This window comes from Corvus kubaryi, unplaced genomic scaffold (genome assembly GCF_017639235.1).
Source record: "Corvus kubaryi isolate FWS band 111438036 unplaced genomic scaffold, C.kubaryi_AGA036_p1.0 37398, whole genome shotgun sequence".
NCBI lineage: Eukaryota > Metazoa > Chordata > Aves > Passeriformes > Corvidae > Corvus > Corvus kubaryi.
Window position 1 is genome coordinate 44,608,986 of NW_024581137.1, and position 25,143 is coordinate 44,634,128.

At 41.9% G+C, this 25,143-nt stretch overlaps 1 protein-coding gene across 2 annotated transcripts in view; it reads right to left on the reverse strand.

Annotated features, from left to right (window-relative positions):
- Positions 1-12,077: 12,077 nt before the first annotated feature.
- KIF5B (kinesin family member 5B) overlaps positions 12,078-25,143 on the reverse strand; it is a 35,729-nt gene continuing 22,663 nt past the window's right edge. The window contains exons 15-26 of one of the 2 annotated variants that reach the window (XM_042043191.1): positions 23,935-24,078; positions 23,106-23,291; positions 22,120-22,237; positions 21,718-21,779; positions 21,498-21,607; positions 21,213-21,314; positions 19,111-19,171; positions 18,934-19,005; positions 18,656-18,760; positions 17,945-18,161; positions 16,099-16,228; positions 12,078-14,659 (exon numbers count right to left, since the gene is read on the reverse strand). In XM_042043191.1, coding sequence (XP_041899125.1) covers positions 14,653-14,659; positions 16,099-16,228; positions 17,945-18,161; positions 18,656-18,760; positions 18,934-19,005; positions 19,111-19,171; positions 21,213-21,314; positions 21,498-21,607; positions 21,718-21,779; positions 22,120-22,237; positions 23,106-23,291; positions 23,935-24,078 — 1,314 coding nt within the window. In that variant the 3' untranslated portion in view covers positions 12,078-14,652. Of the gene's footprint in view, positions 14,660-16,098; positions 16,229-17,944; positions 18,162-18,655; positions 18,761-18,933; positions 19,006-19,110; positions 19,172-21,212; positions 21,315-21,497; positions 21,608-21,717; positions 21,780-22,119; positions 22,238-23,105; positions 23,295-23,934; positions 24,079-25,143 lie in introns of both variants that reach the window. The other variant, XM_042043190.1, reaches the window with a different exon arrangement.

The window sequence follows — 25,143 nt, forward strand, 5'->3', positions numbered from 1 at the left end:
GGAAGGTCAGGGTGGAGCTCAGTCAGGGCAGCTGAAGTGCACAGGCGGAGGCAAGATGTTGTGTGCATCTGCTTTGGAGCAGTTTGAGAGGCAGACCAGGAGCGAGGAGCTTTAGTCTGAACACAGCCCTACCACCTCATCCCTTCCATCAGCATCTTGGTTATTAACATTAATTATTTAATGCTTAATTAATGACATTGTACCTCTGCTACTAACATACTGTGAGACTCGAAAAATCATTCTGTACCCCCATGTGCAATCTTTACACAGAAAAGCAGTCTGACCTCTGTGAAGTGTTCCATAAACCAAAAACAATAAAAACGGTTTTCCCACAGGAGCTGCTTTCTCTGTTTCAAGCAATACTTTCCCAATATTTATTTGTCTGCTTTTAAAAAAATAGTTTAAAATGTTCAGCAGTAAAAAGTGCCATTAGAGAAACAAATTGCACAGAGTCTTCAGCACGTGACAGTCTGGGGTAATCTCACTGACAGTATTGCACACACATTAGAACACACATCAAATGAAAATAACATTTCAGAGGGGAACATATTCCACGTCACTCCCCTACAAGAATATTTCAGAGGGTAGGAGAGACCTGCAGCTGTTTGGAAAGTATTAGTGTCATTGCAGAATGAGTCAATAGTTAGTGACATATCTTTTTCCAAGTAAATCAGAGTGCTGGACAAGATCTTCCACTTTACTGGTCCTCTGGAGGTGCTTGTGCAGAAAGAGAGGTGGCACAAAGCAGCTGCCTATCCCATGCCCTGGTGCAGAAGTACAGCAGCCACTGCTGGTCCCAGACAGCAAGGTGCCCCCTCGGTCTGCCCTGGCAGGAGGAGCTGGTGGGTTGCTGCTGCCAGCACTGGTGGTGTGACCACAGTTTTAGGAGAGACACTGCAATTTCAGGGTAGTTTTGCTTCTTGGGGAGCACTCACTGTGCCCTGTGGAGTGGGCAGCAAAGAGCTCTCAATGCAGGACTGCAGCCAGCTCAGGCTCTGCCTTGAAAACAGACACACTAAATAAAATGTGAGCTCTTCTGACACTTGGTACCAGGCCCAGTCTGCACCAAGTTCCTTTATGCAGCTAATGCCCTGCTGGGGCAGAGTAGCTGCTCCTTTCCCACCTTCCAGAGGGATGCTCATCTACAGCTGCTCTGCTCCCTGGAGTGGGAGGAACTCCAGCCACGGTCACCCGGGCAATGGTGGGGCTGCTGCTGACTTCAGGCTGCGTGGGCCGGGGCTGCACTGACAGTGAGAACAGCCCTGCCTCACCCCACACTCGTGGTGTAAACTGAGTGAGGTCATTTCAACTGGAAAGCATCCACAGGGATGTCTCTGTATTGAAGGATCAGCAGAACATAAGTCTCAAGGAATAAGAAATCCAAGCATACATGCACATGCATGCATCTACACACCTTTGTGTGTACATACATATGTGTTTATATATATACATATATATATACCTGAATAAATAGTGCAATCATTTTAGGAGTGCTACGAGTAGCCTGAGGTGTTTGGTGTATTAGGCAGCAGTCAGCTTCTGCCTGACTTTAATGAGTGTTTGTTAATGCCTGTGTACTAAATGAATGCTGGCTGAGTCAAATACAAATGATCATATCAGTAACATGTACAGAAGATAAACCTAACTCCTCAGCTAAATTTATTTCCCTGCTCTCCTTCTCTAGCTGGCATTTACAGGCTCCAAGCCTGGAAAACAATCCTGCAACAATCACCACACAACTAGCTGCAAGCACAGACCAGAGTCACAGGGATGATTTAAGCTGCAATACCACCCTGTGATATTTAACTTTTTGACTAGCATTCATAATATCCCAACTACGCAGGGGATGCAAAGGAGATAGGTAAACACCCACAAGATGAAAAGCCAGTGCAGGGAGTGCAGTGTGCCCCAGGCAGGTGCTGGAATAGCTGCTGAGGAGGGTAGAGCCCAGCCCTGCTCCTCATGAGAGCTTAAACAATAGGTTTTTTGCAAATATTCTTTCTAAACTAAACTTAAAAAAAACAAAACAAAACCAAAAGGGAGGTTTTTCAGCTTTTTGAAGGTATATGGGAAGTGAGTGTAGGAAATTCTGTGTAGACCCATGGACCATACATGAGTCATTACTTTCTGTTCCAGTTCATTTAGCTTCTGGGTTTGGTTTTCATTGCTGCTACATTTGCCCACTGGTTTAGTAGTTTTTTTGTGGTTAAAATACCCAAGGCATGGGAACCCCTGGTCCGGCCCTTCTTCTGCCCAAGGGCAGTTGCAAGCTCTTGTTGCTCTCTCAGCTCCTCCAGTGGAAGTTCTCTGCTTTTGCATGGAGTCCATAAATGTGAGTCTCTGGCCTAGAGGTCACAGCTCATCAGCAGAGGTTGCAAAGTCCTTTCCCATCCTGACTCCTGAAAATGCTGAATACCAAGTACTGTAACTTGTAATGTTGCCTGCAGCACATTCCCGGCCACCAAGCCGTAATTTGGGTGCATGAGGGGTCAGCACCTCCCCTCTCCCCTGCTGTGGTGTCCTGGGAGGTGACAGATAGGTAGGGACTTTGATGCCTGCAAGTGTGGAAAAGCAGGAGATAAGAGAACTAGATCCCTACTGGGTCAGGGCAGGTTGCTGTGATACACCTAAATTTTGGGTTATGATTTTGTCTGAGGCTCCTCTTAGATATGAGTGAGTGGTGTGCAATCTGCACAGCTATAAAGACACAACAGGAATTAAAACAAAAGGTGGCCTCATTAATGTCTTCTAAAATATCTGAGGTCTGTATAAGTTCAAAACTTCCCAGTGGATGCTCAGGTTTCTGTTGATGATCCTGTCAGTGATGCCACCCACTGCTAGTAGTAGCACCAGGCAACTCTTCCAGCTCTGCTCCGTCAGAGGCCTTCAGCCATGCTAATGCAACAAAACCTTTGCTTAAGGTGAAAGACTTTTCCCAGGATAGCATTCAGGAAATGTAAAGGCAGGGGAAGAAATTAAAATGAGGAAAGAAACACTCCATACACCTTTATTCCTTTGAAGTACACCACCACACTCATTTTCTGAAGAAGCCCCCTCAACTTTCCCCAACCACATGAGCCATTTTGTCTTTGAAATTCTCTTCAGGCACACTGGTTTTGTCTGCTCTTATGGACATACCTTATCCTTCCACATTTGCTCTCACCATAGAAAAGTGCAGACTCTTCACAGTGGTGCACGACTGACTGAACTGGAAGCAAAACCTCACGGGGCCCACCCTTAACTGCAGCAATGCAAGTGGCCACAGCCACCCTGACCCCTGAAGATCCAACAGACACCAAGCTGTGGTGGTCAGGCACCGAAGCTTAATGCCTCACTCCTGGTTAGGGTGAGAGACCATAATCCCCCAGTTCCAAAGTTCACATATTTTTATGTGATAGCTTCACGTGTTCCCCTTCCTGTTTTATGTATAAGTTTGTTAATATCCATTTCCCCTAAGTTAATATGTATTAATTCTAGAAAGTTCTGTAGTACTCGACACCCCATTGGTTCCTTCCCTAAATCCCTCCTTTGTGTTATTTCCATTGGTTCCCTTGCCCTCAACCCTGCCTCCTGTCAAGTATCCCTTATCCCTGCCTTTCCTATCCCCACTATAAAATCCCTGGACCCTTGTCACATCCTTGGCTCTCCGTCTCCTCCCAGCATTGTTTCACCTCAATAAACCTTCTGCGTGGAACTCACACAGAGTCCCCTCTCTCTCCCTTCTTTGCCTCTGCCTGCGCGCCTTCACACCCAGTTTAGGGAGGGCTCCCGCGGGTGAGGAGCGCACCCCTGTCTGCCTGCGCTTCTCTGTGTGTGTGTGTGTGTGTGTGCTGCCGTAGTGCAGTCGGGTTGCGGCTACACCTCCGGGCTCTCTTTGAGCTAGCACGCAAAACCCTGACACTTAACCACATGGCAGATTGGTGCTTCCCCCTGGCATCACCTCCCCGAATTTCTAAGTGTTAAAGCACTGAGGGACCTGTCCCAGCAGGGAGGTGCACTCCAACCAGCAGAAACCCACAACAGCACAAGTATTTTGCTGTGTCAAATCCCTGGCAGCACCGTAGCCGCATATTTTCCCGATAGTTATCTCCTCTCCCAGGGTGCTCCATGGGTGCAGCTCAGGGGAAACGTGTTTCGCCAAGTCAGCGCCAACCCGCACCAAAGTCACCCTTTCATTCAGCAGCAACGAGGTCTCAGCATCGATTCCAGCATCCCTTGCAGCGACCAGCCCTTGGCATTCCCCACGGCAAAACGGAAACACAGCTCACCCTCTGCCATGTCCGCGATGGGGCGGCGGGGCTTTTCTCTCCCCTCCCCGTGCCTTGCGTTCCTGCTCTTCCCCAGCTCCCGAGGAACAATCCTCGCCTTGTTCCCGCTCAGTGACCTGGCGCTGGGATTCACACGCATGAGCGGCTGCATCGGCTGCACGGGGAAAATGCCGGGGCGGCAGTGGCACCCGCCTTGGCCCCAGACATCTGCACTGCCCGCAGCTCTGGGGTGCATGGAGGTTTAACATAACCCAGAAGAGATGATGCAAAAAAACCCCCCAAACCCAACCACACTGGGTTTGGAGAGGGTGATATATACAGTTTCTTGGGTGAAAAGGGTGTCTGCACAGTCTCATGCTGAGTTGCTGCTGGAGTTGAGGAGACGACTGTGCAGAAGGGGGTTCAAATAGGTGATATTTAGAGCAGCAGAGGCCCTGGATGACTTGCCTGCCAGCTGTGATTTTGATTTCCATCATCATCATTAGGCCCTGTAGGGAGCTGCCAAGAACCTCAGCCCTGCTGGAGGCTGTGTGGCCCAGAAAATTTCCACACCAGGAATGGGACTTGGGGAATGCAATCAGCAATTGGCAAACAAGTTAAGGACACCAAAGTGTTTTTCCCTGCTCACCAGCCACAGAGCTGGTGGGAACAGTTTCCAGCCCCTACCCGGCAGCATTTGCAGCCCCAGGAAAGGAGTCTGCCCTTCACCCTCTGCAATTTTCTCAGGGCTGTGCTCTCCAGCACTTCCAAAGGCCTATTTTTTTCAATTGCTGAAAAGATGATGTGGAGGTTTGAATGTCTAGAAATTTTTTATAAATACTGGTTATACCCATATGTAGCTTCTTGCAGACCTGAAGAAGTCAGGCAGCCACAGCAGGATCTGACTTTCTGCTCTGGCTGGAGGCTGAGGGTGGTTCTGCACTTACTGGAAAGCCCTAAGGGAAAGCAAGGGAGGCAACAGCATCCACCCACTGCTTTATTTGGCTGTCCCAGCATCACCATTTTCAAGTGCTAGCAGGATGCTGCTGTAAGGCAGGATGAAGAAACACTGCTAGGAATGCTCTCAGAGCCAAACACTGGAGCTGCAAGCAGAGGGAAGAGCCATCCCACAGTGCAGGCCAGGTTACCTGCAGGTCCCACTTGTGCCTAAGTAGACACACTGGAGAAGATCTCTGATAGAACAACTTGGTGGTGCCAACCTCGCAGGAGTCTTTAGGCATCAGAGCACACTTACAGAAGGTTATAATTTCAGTCTGTATCATTTCATCTTAACCCCCAGGCACATTTTGGGAGTGCCTCTTTCCCCTGAGAGCAGGAGTGAGCCCTGCTGCTGTGGGCAGTGTTTGAGACCCCTGCCCGACTGGGTAGCAGAGGGAGGGCTGCAAATACATGCTCTGTACTGCTGCTCCTCCATGGTCTGTGCCCTCAGCCTGCTCATGATCCCTGCCCCCCAACAGAGGATGGGAGCAATGGACAACCAGCAAAAAAAGACTCTTTAGACACCACATCCATCCATGCTATTCCGCTTTCACAAGCTTCCACAGCAGATGTAATCATCAAAAGATTTAGTTCCTATCCATTATTTACTGTATCAAACCAGAAATCTCAGAACTGGTTACAGAAGAAGGAGTTATTACAGAAGAAGGAGTTATTAGCTGTCTAGTAATTTAAATGTTCTGCTCCCCCTTATTCCACTTTTTGTGGAGCTATGTTGACGTTTGAAAAAAAAAAGTTCTGTTGCTATAGCTACCAAGATGAGCTTCCAGTCATGAGATTATGATCAATAAAATATGCCAGATGTGTCTCCAAGAGCTTTCATTAATAAAAAACCAAGTGTGATGAGAATCTTCAGACTAATTCTAGGGGACACAAATGAGATGCTTTTAAATATCTAATCTGATGAAAAGTAAAAAGCAACTAGCACCCGTAAGATTTTATGCTAAGCACTAACTGAAGCATTGCTCTCACTGAGAACATATGCACCAAAATAGCCTTTCAGAAACACACAGCCCAGAAAGCTGAGCACAAGTGAAAGGGGAACCCTGTGTTTTCAGAGGCTGCCACTGGTCCTTTCCCTCCTGCAGAACTGCTGATGTGCAGAACAAAATCCCGGGGCATGTTGTAAAAGTGAAGGCTGAATTTCCTGTCCTTGCAAAATCTCTTCTTCTTTGCAAGTTGTCTCAAAAACCTCAGTATCCACTTCCCTCTGGAGTGTTTTCCCATATGTACTGTAACTCCAAAAGAAAGATGCATTCACGGTCAGGTCCAACGAAGGCCCACCAGCCATGCATCAGCACATCAGCAGGAAGGAACAAAGGCAGCAGAGGAGAAGCAGAGAGGAAGTCTTGCCTGAGGGCCAGCAGCTCCCTTCCCAGCACCACGGCAGGGTGCTGAGGGGCTCTGCTCACCCTTCACTGGCCCTTGAAGTCTCCCTGCAGTGGGTATCTGCTCTTCTCTACTGAAGCTCTTTCGTGAAACAGTTTCCAAATATCTCTGGGTCTCCTTCTCCCCAGCCTTGCTTTGTCTGAGGTTCCCAAACTCTGGCCAAGAAACGACAAAGCCAAACTCCATCCTTTCCCAGGCTGCCAGCATAGCTTCTACCAGCTTTATCAGCCAAGCATATGAACCAAGGATCTTTTTCTTCATCTCCACATATGCTTACACACCTGCAGTCAGTTGTGGATACAGTTCCCCTCCCCTGACAGCTCCTGCACTTAGATGAAGAGTAGAAGGAAAATTTTTATTAGATTTGATTCACGCTTTTATGCTTATTCTTATGCATTTTGGATCTTTTTCTTTTTTTTTTCTTTTTTATTCATATTCTCTCATTTCCCACTTCCCAGCTCATTTTCACCAGCTAATAAAGGTTAATAAACTCACTCCACGTTACATGGATGCTTGGAGTTCAATTTGAACACTGCATCTCTGATTAGCCCATAACAGGTGAGGTCCATGTCTGCTGCCATATTGTGATTGAATTATCCTGCGCTGGAACTGGATGCCACTGTTTGTCACCGTGGGAATGAAACATTAATTTAATGCTATCTGCACTTATTAGAGAGCAAGCCCATTGTACAGGCTGCCAAGGGAAACTGACAGTCCTCTACAATAATGAGCGTGGGGGGAAAAAATCCAATTCTCATCAGGAATGACTCTTCCCACCTCTCTCGTGCTGCTCAGGTGTCTGTGGATCAATGGAGACAAGTCAGCTGGAAATGAGAGAAAAATACAAAAACGTCTCACGCTTCACCTATGAGTGGATTCGATAATGATTCACCCACTGCACAGGTCTGACTTTCTGCCATTAATTCATACCATTAATCTTGCAGTTCGAATAAAGAAACCAAAATTTGCGACATTTTCAAGTATCTTCCTGTTAAAAATGCGGTTTAAACAAAGAGTGGAACATGCCTAGGAGAATATTCTGGTACTTATTCAGAAACATAACGTGCGGCTTTTCCCAGTGTTTTAACGCTAGGATTCAATCCTGCGCAGCTCAGTGGGAAGGAGCAGCACGGCCGCGGCTCCCGGCGGGGCAGAGGGACCCAGCAGCACAGGCGGGTGGGCAGCGGTGCCGGGAGCCGGGAACAGCGAGCGCCGGGAACCGAGCGCGCTCCCGCGGGAATGCACCGGGCAGCCCCGCGCGCCCCCTGGCGCTGAACGGGGTCACCTCCCGAACGGATCCGGGGCCCGGCTGGCACCCGGCATTCCGCACTGTCGGCGGAACAGAGGCCCAGGCCACGGGAGGCAGCGGAGATCCCTGGATCCCTGACCCGGCGCACGAGGCCCCATCGCCCCCCGAACTCTCTCATGGCCGGGAGAGATTCCTGCAGGGGCCAGTTAGTGCTGGCTGTCCCTCACTAGGTCAGCACCGCTGGATTTTCAGCCCCAGGTGGACAATTCTGGTTTTAGTGCCCCGAGGAGGGAGATAACAAGCGTGGCTTACACTTCATCACGACCTGGTAGGCTCATCATCAAAACAGTCCTTTGCTGGGCAGGGAGGATAACCTCAGCCCTGGCAGTGGAGGAACTCATCATTCATTTGGCCTGAGGTCGAGCTGAACCTCAGACCTAGAAAGTGTCACATACCAAACCCAAAACCTTTATTATCCGCCACAGCCTGGCCTGTATTCCTTCCTCTCCATGTCCCGTGGCTCAGCTCCTCTCCTGTTGTGTAACCCTGAGCACACGGCCTCATGTTCGAGAGGAAAGCAGCAATGCCAGTATCTTTCAGGAAAAGCAGGCAGCTCGTCCTTTCCGCCGGCACAGGGACAGGACACTCACACCCGAGGTGGGCAAAGGGGAGCTCTGCAGTCTGAAGGGGAAGGCGGCAGGGGCTGAGTCTGGTGGTGACAGGGCCAGGACTCGCTCTGACCGCATGTGAGCAGCAGGAGCTGCACTGCCCCTGCAAAATAACCCACCAAGCAAGTGTGAGAGGATAGCCTCTCCACAGGAGCTTCCCTCAGCAGCAGGATAGAGGGTCACCCTGCTGCCGCCCCCCCTGCAAACCAGCCCCGGACACCACGGTCACCAGGCTGCTGCAGGCACAGAGAGGCCTCGCAGCGAGCTGTGGCTGAAACAAGCCTTGCTGGGCAGCAGACGAAGCTCTGTCCTAGTTTCTGCTGAAGGGTATTTCCTGCAGTAAAAGCATTTAAAGAATCATTTACACCCTCTCAGGGAAGATCATCACAAAATACCCTCCAAATACTCGCTTGTTTATAGGATGCTGAGCGATCACTTAAAACATCTGTCCTGGCAGCACAACACCCTCGGCTGACGCAGGTGGTAAGCAGACGGGATAACGCCGACATTTACACTTTACTGAGATAATTTACCTTTACTTGTTAAGGCTGCGCCTTAAAAAGCCGAATCAAGAATCCACTGAAACAGCAAGTGGCTTCACAGGTATCTTCAATACGCTGTTATCAGCTGTGAAGTGTATTTATCTCCTACTGTAGGAGACAACTTAGCTGACTTAGAGGACAGGGGTTCCCAGGCATTTGTTCCTCACAAGAGCAGCTGGAAAGAGTTCTCTTTAACACGCACCCGAGGGCACCTCCGAGTCGTGTCCACGCCCAGTTTTGTGGATTCTGGAACGCGGAGAATGTGGGTTATGCTGCTCTTCTTGCTGCAGGTACATATCAACACTTCCCTTGGTACTGGAGGTGGAGAGAGTCGATGGATTTAACTCCGTTCCACAACACCGGCGTGCCCACACCGCGCAGAGCACAGCCTGCAAGACATCCCAGGGTGCTGATACGCCACGCCTTGCTGTGCAACACCTCAGATTGTCCTTTATATTCATTAGCCTCTTACTTTCCTTTTCAAATGCAAATAGGCTAAGTAGGCTCTTTTCTTTTGTACTGTGTTTTCCTTCTTCACGTAACTCTTCCTCCGGCCATTACACTGGACAGCGCAGTTGACTGACTGGTACCCTCTGCCCCTTCAGCTTTCGCAGTGAAACACTCAAAGAAGTCAGCGGCTCAAATTGCTCTCCCTGCATTCCTCCCCAGCAAGGGCTGGTTAAAGATAAAACAATCAACAGCCCTGTAGGGAGTTCAGGGAGACTCACAAGCTCAAAACTCCCCAGGCAAAAATTCTGACGTACCCATCAGTCCTCAGCAATCATCTTCCAGAGGTGTTTCCTGTGTCATTTAGTGAGGTTGTATTACGTCCTTAACACGTACTTAAGTGGCAGTTTTGCACATAGCACACGTTAAATAGTGATTTTGGCACTTCCTAAATAGGTGTTACAACTTCTTGGCGCATTCAAGGTGGAAGTCACTTAGGCCAGCCAATGAATTCCTTATCAGTTTGACAGTGCAGGTAACCACAGCTTTTCCCTGGCAGAGATGCAGTAGTATTTTTTGCTCACTTTTGAAAGTAATTTTGGACCATTCCATTGCTCATAAGAATCTTCAGTGCGAAAGATTTACTTTCCTTTCTGAGCATCCCTTAGTGATTGTCTGCAATTAAAAAGGTCTGAGTTGATCATCCCCTAGCGGATACAGAGATGTATTCAAAAGGGAGCACTGTGACTGTGCCGTCTTCTGTTAACAGGGCACACTAGGGAATATTTTACAGTATAGATCAGCTCACTGCTGAACAGTTTTACAGATGCAATTTCTCCCGAGATCTTTGCTTTTACGTAACTGTACTGGCAGACTTAAATCATGACCTCCTTTATGCTTTATATATATATGTATATATTTATATATCAAAGCTCTATACATCTAGCTAAATCTTCTTCTGTGGAAATTATCCAGAAGTCGATTGCAGCCTTGCATAACTGCTCCATAAAAAACATCAGTTCAATAGCACTCAGAAAAAGTAGAATCAACTATTACAGATACTGGTAAAGGAAAATGAGTCCCTGGAAAGGAAAAGAAGCCTACAAAAGTCTAGATGGCACAGAAATACTGGAAAAGGATTAATCTGTCTCAACCAGAATGAGGGGTCACCAAATCAGCAGACACCAAGTTTAAAAAAGAGAGGTTCACAAAGCAAGTGGTAACTCATGGTAATTCCTTTCCAACGAAGTTTACACGGACTCTGGAAACAACTGTCCAAGCACATGGATAAAAGGAGAACTTTGAGCATCGCCATACAGACAACTGATACCACACTCCGGAGAGCCCCAAGCACAACACAACACACCTGGAAAAGATTGCTGCATCATCACATTTGACTGTTCCTGGGCAGCCCATAGATCTGGCACCTGTGTCACACTCTTCGTGCATCCCAAACAGATCAATGCAGTGTCACCTTAGAAAGTCTTTAAAAATGGACTTTAAGTTGCTCAGGAACCAAATCAAATGCACACTGTGTACCCAAAACCTTGATCAGATTCTATACTGCTTCATTTCAAAGCTTTCATTTCAAAGGACAAGTGGAGAATGCAAGTGCATCTCTGCTTCCTTGACTGTGAGCAGGCCTCAATTCCAGCAATCTCCTCTAGTTCTGAATCTCCTTCTGCCCTTGGAAAGAAAAAAGTGTAGCTGATTCTAACCCTGCTTCAGCTTTCTCTAGAATGCACCCATTAAAAACCCAAACTGTGATGAACAGGATGCAGCAATAATCTTACATATCTAACTACCCATCACAGCTAAGAAGCAAAACATAGACACACCTTAAGAACAGGACGGTTGGGTTTGTTGGTGATGATTTGGGCATTTTTCAGGTCTTTTTTTTGAAAAGCAGGTGAATACTAGGCAGCGATTAGTACTCTGGAAACAAAACAGCTACTTGGAGTAAAAGAGGAACTCTCAGAAAAAGAATGTCTGTGTCTTATCATGGGAGAATTCTTTCAATTCTTTTTCATCTATCCAAGATGGATAGGGTGGAAGTTGATGTTAAAAACAAAACAACAAAAACACAAACCAAACCGGTTTGTATGCAACTAAGAGAAGCCATGGCTACTGGCACATTTATGAACTAGAGAGAGTTCAGAAAAGTCAATCCCAGACTGCAGGGGTTGAAAGTCTGATGCACCACGGCTGCAACCAATTTCCATAAGCATCAGCTGGGGGGGTGTTTCTGTTTTGTTTGGTTTCAGATTTTTGTGTGGGTCTGGTTTTTTCTGTCATGAACAGTCTTCTGAAGACTAAAACTTAAATATCCAGATTTCTGTGTGGGAAAGCTTACTTGTACTAACTAACACAGGCTTAAGAGGGTGGAGGCATCAAGTGATCACAATTTAGAAGGAGAAAACTGGTTGTGAAGCCAATCAAATGAAAAACAGTATATGGAGACTATTTAAATTTTAAAACCACATGTAGAGATAATAAATGGAATAAATGCACAGAGAAGTTCAAAGATTTTTCTCCTCTTTATTTAAACACAAATACATTTACAGCATGCAGGTAAGTTAAAACTATATGGCGTCTTCCCCAAACCAATTGTTTTAATGCATCTTAAGTGTACTGAAGTTAAATCAGATTCCACAGGTAGACTTGTCCTCATGTCAAATTTAGAGTTACACACAGTAGTGAGTCAGCATTTAAGTTAGGTAAATAATTTAGTTGTTCACCAGAAATAAATATTATTTCACCAAGTTCCTATCCTAAACCATCTTTTAAAAATATGATCTAGAGGAACATAAAAGTAAGAACCATTCAAAGACTGCAAGTTGAAATAGCAGTGTTGAACATTCCCTGTATAGACTGAGTATTTTAATTTACAAAATACAGTAATTGTCCTGTCTGGCTGACCTACGCCAGCCAAACCAGAAAGCAAAGGAAGTTGTGTGTTTTTCTCTTTTACATTTTAAGAGGCAGTTCTTGGTAAACTTCATAAAAGGTTTAAAATAAAAAAAGATTTAAATATAAAAAGGTGATGTACACTGAGCTACACACTAGTTACTGTTCAATCTAATTTTTTAAACACAGCAATTTTGAGCACCAAAACCCATGACAATTACCTACAGGAATGAAACCCCCATTCACAGGCATGAGAAAAAAATCCTGCTTCATTTGAGTGTGTTGTTTTGTTTCTATGATTGCACATTGACAAATGAAGGCCTGAAAACCTGTAGTTAACATTGAGAAAGATAATGGTCAGTGCTGATTCCTTGATGAGAAATTTAATTTAAAATATTTTGTTGTTTCTTTTTTTTTCCTCAGTATGCTGCCTTCAACTGTGCTCTAAAACAACTGCAAGTTTGGAGTGTTTGGTGGCCTTAAAAAAAAAAACTGTCTTAAAAGCTGAAAACTCCAAAATAGTGGGATTTCCAACTGATACAATCAAACTTTAAAAATCAAACTATTAAAAATTCAGACTACTGTAGATATAGAAAAAAAGTGGTTCAAGGTCTAAAATTTGACTATACTCCATCATAATATAAATATTTTGCCTATTTTAAAATATAAAAATTGAAAGTGATTTGCTCTCTGAACAGTCATAGAGTTTCTACTGTTTCCACAATAACTGAATACCCAGCAAAAAACTCAAGCCAGAACAAAAAGTTCTATCAACCAGGTCTGAAAAACCCATTGAATTTTTCCAGCAATACTAAGTTCCTTCTTTCTTAAAGACCTGGTAACTAGTTTCTATACAGAAGGCTGTTCTAAAAATTATAGTGGCTAAACCCTATCAATAAGTTAAGTAAATTACAATATAAAAGTTTAAACCCCGGATTTAGCTCAGTGAGAGTACCGGAGCTCAAAACAAAACAAAACAAAACAAAAAAAACCAACAAAAAAAAAATCAAAACCCCACATTTCGTTTTGTTAGCCACTTTACAGGACTTTATTGCAAAGAGAAGAAAAATATTCAACAACTACTACTTTGGACATTTCATATACCTACTTACAAATGGATTACAAATACAATTCAGGGTAGCACTTTTATTTATTTTATTGTTATTTTAAACACATGCCTCTGGCATTTCTGGATACATCAGTTTTAAAAAGTTGTGTCCTTTATTTACGTATCTGAATTCATTGGCCTGTTGTTGAAAAAGGCTTTTTAAAATTGAAAGTCAAAATTTTAGCCAAAAATTCCAGTACTGTATGTAGTGGAATATAAAGTTACATTTTTAGATTGCCCTCATTTCACTATTACAAATAGCAAAAGTGAACCGTCATAGATACAGACAAATGGACAGACAGGCTCATCAGAACGAAGCAGAATGTTTTCACTCCACCAGACTGTACTGTGTGCAGAATCAGGAACAGGACAGATGGGATAATCCATTGCCAAAGTCTTTTTTGTAAACTCAGGTTTACTCTTATTACTGTACAGTATTTCATTCTAAGTCACCCAGTCACCGGGCACTGAATGAGAGAACAGTTACACAGCCTTGTTCGCACGGAACCCTTTAGGGCGGCGGTGGCGCGCGCGCAGTGCCTCGTGGCAGCTGCCGTAAGCACCTCAGGATCCTCACACTGTACAAACACAGTTAGTTCCAATGCTCTATGCAGCATTCCAAAAGAAAACTGTAATGTAGAGTGCTGCCCTAATTCAGTGGGACATGTAGTGTTATGTGAAGTGACAAAAATGAAAGCATACTTAAACACTGTTGCACATTCCCTAAGACAATAAGATGTACACAAATTAAGCTAGAAAATTTGAACTAAGATTTTCTCAATGTACATTCAGCTTGGCACAGTGCAGACTAAATTTAAGACATGAAAGACAAACTGTGTAATAAGCAGAGCTACACTTTAAGTAACATGTCATTTTTCAAGACGCCAAAATTGCACTCTAGTTGGGTTTTTTTGGGAATCAGTTAGCAGAATTTGTAGAAGGGAGAAGAGCTGTACAGGCCAGGTATAATTTATACAATTTTCAAAAAATAATCCTACAGTCCCCAAATGGAGAGATTATTGTCATGGAATGACTCCCTCTACAGAATATCCAATCCTCCTCATGCTGCATTTACTTTTCAGCAACTGTAAATGAGAAAAAAACCACAGAGTTAGGCCAAAAAAAGCAAAGTTATTTACATTTACAGTAGACCATATCACTATTTACATGGCCTTTAAGAGCCCAGTTCTTAAAACACTCAGATAAGTGGTAATGAAACATCCACTTTAAAATAAGAAATCACACAACACAAAGCATTTAAGCAATGCTGTCTGCTACCAACAAATTTACAGCATGACAAACTGACAGGGTATGCAATCTTGACTGCAATAATAATAAATAATTAAAAATAAATAAAAAAAACATTACAGACAGAAACCACTTATAGCCCAGCTCCATTTCCCATGACTGTTGCTGCTTTTCCTGGCTAGTGGCAACTCCTTGGTCATTCAAGCTAAATGTTATTCAAAGTTGAAGTACCCTTCAGTTCAACCTCTTATTTACTAAGAGACATTACTGAACAGAACCAGGTACCCTGCCTAGTTCTACAACCCAGTTTTCTCTGAACTGGAGAGAAAGCTTGGATAAGTCAGTCAGCTAATGAAAAGAACTGAATAGACACAAGATTCACATAAGCTGCTCTGGAGCCCTTCAGAAGAGGAGCACCCAGGTTTCAAGGACCCACCCCATTTCAGATGTATTTCAAACTGAAGATGCAGATAACCTTAACTAAGGGAATGTCTAGAAGACATTTATAGACACATTCAAAAGTGAAGGTGACAACAGAGAATATAAAGTAAAGCATTACTGTTAGGTGAGCAACAGATCAACCAACTATAAAGCAGATACTAATTAAACGATATGATTCTGTAAAGCAACTTAAACATACCAAATGCCATACCACATGCACATGTATATAATATAATAATACTATGTGTAGTTACTTTGGAGATTAGAGATGTTTTCAAGTAAGTGCACATTTAATTTCAATTGCTATAACTACATTTGAGCTAGGCTAACATTTTAAGTCTACTGGATGAGGACATGAATTCTGTTAAATAATTCCAAGTCACTGACACAAAGCAGTGTGCAAACACAAAGAGAAGCAAACAAATAACATGTAAAAAACCGGTAAATTTTATTTCATCACTGAATGTTTTCCTGAAGAAAACCATATTTAAAAAGATACTAGCAGGACAAAAGAATTTAAAATGTCCACTCCTTTCCCAAACAGTGGCTACTGTCTTTGACTGGTAACTACCTCCAACTGATTGTTTCCACATTTTGTTCTACCCCAGGAGAACACCATCAGAATTACCATTTTACAGCAAACACGTTTTAGAAGAAAAGCAGCAGCATCTTTAGTCAGATGTACATTATACTGTTCCACTGGCTATAAAATTCTGTAAAAAAGACAAGTTAGTCTGACTATTCAAGTGACTTTATGCCACAGAATGAACTGTAATAAACCTAATACAAAGTAGTTTGCTCACACATTTTAGAAAATGCTACAAGACAAACTTACACTTTGTCTTGCCGTCCACCTCCACGCAGCACAACTGGCTGGCTGTTCTGAGTGAACGCACCTCCACCACGAATTGCACTTGGATGAGTTGGAGAAGCTGCTGGATGCTGGCCAGGGCGGATAGGCTTAGCTGCATGGCAAGAAATGTGACTTACAAATATATACACAACAATTGTACCTTGGATTATTCAAATTTACTGATACCATTAGCCAAATGTAATAATCACAACTGAATGCACTTTGAATAAGAAAACAAATTTAGAGGATGGCATTCTGAGAACGTAACAGATTAGTGTCAGCTACAACAAACCCTGGAAAATAGACAAGGTTTTGCTTTTATTGCTCCCTGTTAAAGCTTGCAAAGCTTCTGATAAAGATTATCTTCACATGAATTATCTGTCCCACCTAATGTATTACCTTCTATGAATCCTATTTTTTGGCAGTAAGAACTCAAATAAGACACAACAATAGACAGTTTCATGAGAGTTATGTAACAGTAAGCAATCATTATAGCTGCTGTCCTTCCCACATCTACTTGATTGATAAGTCACTACTTACACTCTCTGCAGGTGGTTCTGTGTACCAATACTCCACAGATAACAGTGCTTCATCAATCTACCATCACATAAAAATAAAACTTGCTCTATAGCCCAAGTAAAAACCTGGCAGTTTTGACAGGTCCTTCACAAGCTGCATACACTTAATAAACCGTATTTTCAATCAGTTTTGCACTTAGCTCTTAACAGAACACGCATAATGTATGTGTAGGACTTCACAAAGTCCTGTAATATTAAAAAGAAGCACCTAAAGTTTCAGCAAGCAAAACTGAATATAACGAACCTACAGGCAGCAGCTGCAGCAGAGAAACACTTCTCAATTACTGCCTTATAGGATGCTGATCTCCAGTAAGACATGACTGGTTCATCTAGATATTTAAGCACAAGAGGCTGTATACCTCAGGTGAGCTCACTAGAGAATTGTTTGTTTTCTTGGAGACCACTTGAGAGAAAATTAAGACAGAAAAGCACCTGTCTGCAAGCTCCCACTTCATGTGACCAAAATTTTGTAACTATTTTGCAACAGTTCTTTGCAGACCTACAGAATATGGGCAAAATTTAACTGCAACACTCACTTCAGTCACATTAACATTTAAGAGAAGTATATTGATGCCTTTAGTTCTACAGCTGTAGTGTAATGTGCACGGTTAAGTCCTCCACGGGTCACACACCTTCTCAGTCCTCAGCACTCGACAGAGTAATGGCAGGTGGAGGAGCAAAGGAATATGACTATGCTACCTCCACCTTCCCACCCCTTTCTGTTTTTCCATTACTTTCCCCTAGAGAGGGCTGTGGATACTGTAATGTTTTGGAACAAAGAACTGAAAGGGTAATTAAGGATCTTTGGATGTTGTGGGTTTCTGTCTGCCCCTCTCCCCCATAAGGATCAAGTCAATTTTGTTGTTGTTGTTGTTGAAAGTGATGGCTTAATCTTTCTTGTTGCCTTGAAATACCTATTTAGTTTTAGAAATTGGAATGGAATTGTAATAATCTAAGAGATTAAGACTCACATGCAGTGCACTGTTTCTTCTAGGAAATGTAATATATTCAGGCTAGAATTCTAGGCTGGTAAGCCTTTCCCAAAGCCATTTAAAGTAAAAAAAAGCCAAACAACCATAAGGTACCACCTGCACACACAGTCTGTTAACCAAAATGTAACTCACAGTAGAAAATAGATCACATTCACATGGGCAGTTTCAGTGAGGGCTGAAAGATGCGCACATACCCAGAGATAAAAAAAAAAGTAGGAGACAGATAAAGCTTTAGGGGGCAAGGGATTCTTTACTCACCGATTTGCGCTGAATGTCCTCTTCTGGCCATATTCTTGGATCTTACAGCTTCCTTTATACGATCTACTTCTTGCTGATACCGCTTGCGATCACGAGAAGCATTCTCTTTGGCTTCCTTCAGTGCAGATTCCAAAGCTTTAACTCTTTCAGCTGTAGCTCTAAGTCGCTTCTCCAGTTTAGGAAGTTCGCAGCGAAGATCAGCATTATCACGTACCAGCTACAAAACCAGAATTGGTTATTTCCTTGGTTATCTCTCTTCATAGGGAGAGCTAACCAGATAACCTCCCCACCCCTGAAGAGGCAAAACAGTAGGGTTACTATATTAACTTTGCTTAAGCTTTTAGTAAATCTATATAGTTCAGTGACATTAAGACTGTCATTTGAAAAGTCAGGTACTGTGGAAGAACCTGCTACCCAACAGAGGCACCTCTTCCATCAGAGACAGGCAACCATCCCCTAGACTGACGCATGAAGTCGAAACTCAAACTCTTCAGTTTAAATGCAGCTATTTTGTTATACACCCACATGTACTTAAATTAGCTAATTAATTTATGTTACAAAACAATAGGCTAAAATTTTCCTGTATCAAGAGACACACTTAAGATGTAGAAGTATCTACTTATAAGTTACTTTATGACCAATAGGCAGGTGCTTCTGTAATAACGAACCTGGAGCAGTTTTATTAAAATTTGAAATGAAGCCTCACTGTACCTGCTTGTGAACCTTTGTAAGCTGTTCAAGATTATTCTCAAGGAAGGAAATCTTCTGTTTCTGTGCAGCACTGCCTCCTGTATCATCTGAGTCGATCTCAGCACTCTGCAGTAACAAAGGCACCGGGAGGGAGACATGAGGCTGAGTACAAATCTGATCTTGAATATTAGGATCAAGCCAGAGGAATTACACCAAATAAACACCAGTTCCTAATTTAGTTCTGAATTAAAATTTATGTAACATTCTCAGAAACAAGCTTCACTATAACACCACATTACCTTTTTCACTCTAGTAGCCAGATCTTGAACAAACAGCTTCCGAAGATTGTGAAGAGTCTGAAGTTCTTTTGCCTACAGTTAAGGACAAGAAATTAACAAAACAACCCAAACAAACTCTGAAAGAAAAAAAAAAAAAGACAAATATTGACATTTGCTTTGGAATATATTCTATCTTACCACAGTCTCTTCCAAACCCTTTAAATCTTGCCTCGCTTGTTCCCGTCTGTCCTGCATAACCCTAAAAGAGAATAAATTATTCCTGAAATATCCCAGAAAAATTAAAAATTTTAATGTTTTAGAGAACTAAACACTGTGTTGTACAAATGAAAAAAGTCTTTTGGTTAAAGTCTTAAAGATGTAACTAACAGATGACACCACAGTCAGAAATCTGTATGGCATGGCAGGGTGGGATTGGGGGAGCTGCAGAAGGAAAGAGGGATATACTTTTAGTATTGAATATAAACAAGTACATTCAGATGCATAAACTATAAAAGTTTCCAGAATAGTAAAAGACAAAACTCTGAGAGTCAGCTTCAGAGTGAATACTTGGGGAGATCTTATCCTACAAATGTTCTTAGCTCTGACCAGCCAAGATCATAAGTATCATGTGACAGATTAAAAATTTTCTCTTTGGTTTGATTAACACCTCACCCTCAACACGTTGGCAAAACCAGCATCACAAACAACAATGTCAGTATACAGGAACATAACCTGATGATTATCAGTGTACAGAGCCGCTGCCTTGCCAGTTAATGTGAAAGCATTTTCTGCACAGGAAGTGTTCTTTCTCAGAACTGTAAGTCAGTGCAGTTATCAAGATGACAGAATATAGGAAAGGAATGTGGACCTCTCTTTTTATGACCTGAGATTATAATAGAAAGGCCAAGGGCAGAATGAAAATGAAGTGTTCCTGTTAATTAGTTAAAAAAGCTTCTTTTCCTCTTGAAATTTCTTCTCACTCAGTTTCACTACTAGCTCACAGTTAAATCAGTAAATATTTGATATAATAAAATATTCCTAATAGTGTCAGTATCCTATCCGTTTTCCAGACCTCTCTGTATAAGTAGTTCCAGGCATCTTATACAACTCCAAATTAAAAAAATTGAAGTGAATAATGTGCATTGTTCCTGGCCTGTCATTTGCCATGTGCATTTATGATAGACAATGGAAAGTAACTGGATACAGAAAGGCTGGAGGAAGACACAGAATACAAAACTAATTTTTAAACTTCTTTGCAAATCTTTTGGAGAGGAATGTTTCTATACAGCAAGTGCTTTAAAGTGGTCAATGCTAGATGTAGCTGAGCGTGCAAACTGAAATAGGAAGCAATAAGGTGCTACGTATAGCAAATCTTGCAAGACAAGAAAACCTATTGTAGTTAATGTAAGTTTTGTAATCATTGTGGCGTATAAATCAATCAAAATAAGATGGATTCACAAGACCAGAGTACTGTTAGTTAAAATTTTAGTCTTAAACAGGATAAACGAAAAAAAAAGTAAAAAAACCAAAAAAAACCCAAGCGTTGCTTCTTGGTTACCAGCACAGAACAATCAGGTCCCTCTGATTACTTCAAATTCCATGATAAAAACCCCTGAAAACCACTGTGTGTGTTTTAAACAGCCAAAAAGCACTTTTCAAAAAGTACTTTTAAGTATAATGTATTTTTAGCTTCTGTAAAGACAAATATGTATGTACCAGAAAGGGGTTGCAACTGATACACTTAGAAAGACTTCCAGGAGATTAAGGTCAGCTTTCTAGAAGCTGAGAAGTGTTTTCCAACTGGATACTTACCTGCAAGCAGAATTTAATTCCAATTTTTGCACTAACTTTTGAGTCTCTAATTCACCAACACATTGTATGTAGTTAATCAATGAAGCATGCAACTGTTTAAGAATAAACCACTTAGAGCCACCTAACAAGGTAAATCACATAAGAACCATAGAGAGAATAAGGGAACACAAGAACCAGTAAAAGAGTCAGGAGATTTGTTAGAAGACTCTTGTAGTTTTACAGAATGCAGTATGTAGCCGCAAATTGAAAAGTTAATTACTCCAATCCATAGCATATTAACAAAAAAAACCAGTTGTGGCCTTCATATCTTACATAATTTTACTTCCAATTTTAAGTATTCAGAGAGTGAGAAGGTTTTAAAAAAGGTTCAAGAAGGCCTCTCTTTAATAAGCATACTATAAAGTGAAAGGCACTTCATCATATTAGGTCACTAGTTTATAGAGTAAGTGTCCCCACACACATTTGTTTCATGCGTCATTATCACTTACGTAAGCTCATGAAGTTTTCTGCTTTTTTCCTGATCGGTCGCTTTCAGCTTCTCGTGCTCGACTCTCAGGCGTTCCTGTTCAAGCATCATCTTCTGGTTTTGGCTGAACACAGACAGTAAGTATTTCATCAGCTGAAACTCTCAGACACCACATTCAGTAACAAAATAGAAGACCGAAGGACAGTTCTGGAAGAAACTCTTGCCACTTCCTTCCCATTGTACTGTGCTTCTGTACTTGCACAGTCCAGAGACATTTGGCACCACTAAAATAATGACAATTACTTACTCTTGAAGCTCAGTGATGAGCTTCTCCTTTGCATCAACTTCATCTCTCAGGCTACTGATTTGTTTCTGATGCGTCTCACGATGGCTCTGAATTTGCTGCTCCACAGCTTGCTATTAGTAAAAACCAGAACATATGAAATGCTCTGAGTTACCACCAGACTTCACTCTGTGGGGATTTGAGTCATTGGGGTTTTCTTTTTTAAAAAATTAAATTGGTTTACCTTGACTTCATTTGCAGTTTGAACCTTATTTAAGTGCTCTTTCTCCATCTCATGGACCTTTTCTAGTAGGGACAGAGAAGAAAAAACACATTTTAGCCAGGTATCTAGGCAATCACATGGATGATGGCACTAATTTCCCTCTCCCTTGCCAACACCTTACAATTTGGAAAAAGTCCGCTCCCGCCACAAAAATGAATTAAATTAGTAACATCTTTAATCCTATCAATAACAGTTCTTGCAAACAGCAAACGTATTTTACCATGGATTAATTCTGCATGTTCAGTAGCAAAAAGTCTTTCTATAGGTCTACCTTTCAACTTAAACAGAACAGAGCAATTCCCTATTTATCACTATATTCTTAAAATGGTGGTGGTGGGTGGGGTGTAGGGAAGCACATCCTACCCTGTGCTCGGAGTTGAACTAATTCTTCATTAAGGGAATCCACAGATTCTTCCAGCTGCCTCTTTTTCTGTTCCACATTCTGAAGATATTCAGTCAGTGACTTGATCTTGGCTTCATGCTTGTGGAATGAAAAGATTCATTTACTTTGGAACTAGGTACCATAGAATTACATCTGCATAAATGGTTCGTACTTATTTTTTACACAACAAGTGACCTCATCTCAAAACAAAAATGGTGCCAACTAGACTCTCAGAAGAATATGACTACTCAAGTAGATCTGTAATGTAGCCTGTAAGACAATGTCTTTATTCTGGACTGGCATGAAATACATTTTTGGCTGCGAGAAGAGATATTTTGAATGTTAAATACTAACAGAGGCAAGAGAGGCCCACTGTACTTAGACGATTGCCCTGAAATATGCTTCTCCTGATTTAAAAATAAAAGAGGATTATCTGTATGTAAAACAAAATACAGAAATATTAAACTGCATATGTAGATTACAGTTATCAGAAGTGTTAGAAGTCACATTACTTATCTTTTCTAGCATTCACATTAAAATGGCCTCTCTCACATTAGAAATAAATTTAATCTGCTATGCAAACCTCCTGAAATTTTACTGTGCTATTACCTCTCCCACTTCCAGCTTGAGGCATTAGCAGGCAGAGTGCCCACTAGTCACTGCTTCAGTAAGACTTATATTTGTAAAGAATCCTGTGATGGAGAACACACAGACTCCAGTATCTAATACAAGTACTACAAAAGCATTAGCAGGCTACAGATATTTTGCAGAAATTCTGACATCCTGTCACACTGAATTACTTAGAAGCATCCAAACCAAAGAGTACTAAGGAAAAAGCTGAGTCTTATGGCTGTTTACTCACAGTGCACTTTGTTAGGTGCCAAAAAAACCCTGCAACTTTTTTTTCCCTGATAGGTTAATGAATTGAACTTATAAAGAACACTGTACACTGTAGAAAAATATTTACCTGTGAGATCCGGAGCTGGCAGGCAGCCAACTCCTTTTCATTTTCTTCCATTTTCTTATTGCTTTCAGCCTGTGTGCCTTCTAACTGCTTGCAACGCTTCACCATTGTTTTTACTTCTGATTTCATTTTGCTAATGTACAGTCTTGCAACTGTGAATTCTTCATCTATCATGCCAGTTCCCTCAGGCTGCTGAAAAGGGTGGAATAGCACATTTAGAAAGCTCAGATAACAAAAGTGAACTAAAGGTGCACTGGAGCAGCTAAATGTCCAGGACACATCCCCAGCCTCAACTGATAACCACAGAACTTAAAAAAAAACCCCAAACCCTTATACTGTATTTAAATTTTCTGATTGATTATTTAGCGGTTTGCACAAAGATGAGTTGCTTGAAGAAGGAAATACAATTCACTATTGATTTCTAATACTGCTTACATTCTTGCCCTATAGCCATCTTCTGGATTTCTCTCTTATTTCATGCCCTCATTCTGTTTTTAATACAAGTATCATCCTGATTGTCTCTGTAGGTTTGTATTAGATTACCAAGACAATGCTGTCGATTAAGACCTCTTCATATAGCAGTTTGACAACATGAATGAGAACACTGCTTCAGAAAAAAATCATGCCTGCTCTTCCTTGTCTATGCATAATCAAATTCTGTCTGGAACCTGATTAAGTCCCCATATAAGGAATGGAGGAGCTTATGTCCAAATTATTAATATATGAAGCTTCCTATGGTGGTAATTTTTACCATATTAAGAAAATGCCCCCACCTATCCACAATGTGTGTGTTTAATACACGGCACTAAAGACAGCCGCAATTAACTCTTACCTTGACATCGTTATTTCCTACTGCAATTCCAATCTCTGCAAGATCTTTTAGTAAGGAGGCCATCATTTCTGTTGCTCGTTTCTTTTGATGGTTGGTCATTTCTTTAAGTTTCTGAAGCTCTGCATCTATACTGGCTAAAGTGACCTACAGTAAAAGAAGTTACCCTTAATTAAACAAAACACACTCTTGCTCCTGGAATTAAGTTTCATACTATTCACAGAGTACCAGCATTTCTTCTGAAAGAACTAAAAAAATATTGGGGACAGAGACCTTCAACTCACAAAATATAATCTTAAAACTCTGCAGCAACATTAGTGTTATCACTGCTAAACAGCATTCAGAGTTATATACGATTAAATATTGCAGGGAATCACATTTATAGAAAAAGGGTAAATGGACAGCAAGTCCAACACTTTTCACCATATTTCGGTAAATGAAAACAATTTCAGCTTCATATGCACAGCTCTTAACTCTTCCCTACTTGCAAATCAGAAAATGACAGTACTCTCCCAGCACTGAGATTTCATAAGCACACCACTTACTCTACAGCACTTTTTCAGCTGCTTTGAGCTGCTGTGGTTGTAGTGGCTGCAGCTCAGCAGCTCACATGCTCAAGAGTCCACTATTTGTTGTCCAGTTTCAAAAAAACACCAGAAGTTTTACAGCAGCAAGGTTTCAGGCAGAGATGCCAAAGGATGGTTACTGCACTGGTTAGCTGTGCCAGATGGGGATTTTATCTTAATTTTATTTTATTTTTATCTTAATTTTATTTAATTTTGTTTTAATTTTATGACACCTCTGAACAGTTGCTTTCTTGCAGATCGAGAGTTATTAATGACATTCAATGGATGTTAGTTATATCATCTAGAATCACTACCTATAAACTAATTAGAAACTACATCAATAAAGCAAACAAAAAACCTCCTGCAAAAATCAAGCCATACATTTCAGAATCATACACATACACAGCAAGCCTATTCCAACAGATTTAAAATGCTGCTTACAAGACCATAGATTCTCTTTTGGCCAACTTTCAAGTGATGTAAGCTACCAGTAAAGATTATTCAGCTCAAATACTTAGAAGTTGAAAGAGAAGTTGCATGATCTTGTGAACTTCAACTACAACATTAGTATTCTATCAAGTCAAATCTAATAACTGAAAATTGAAAGCCAGTCACTAGAAGACCCAGACCCTCTTATTATCATCTT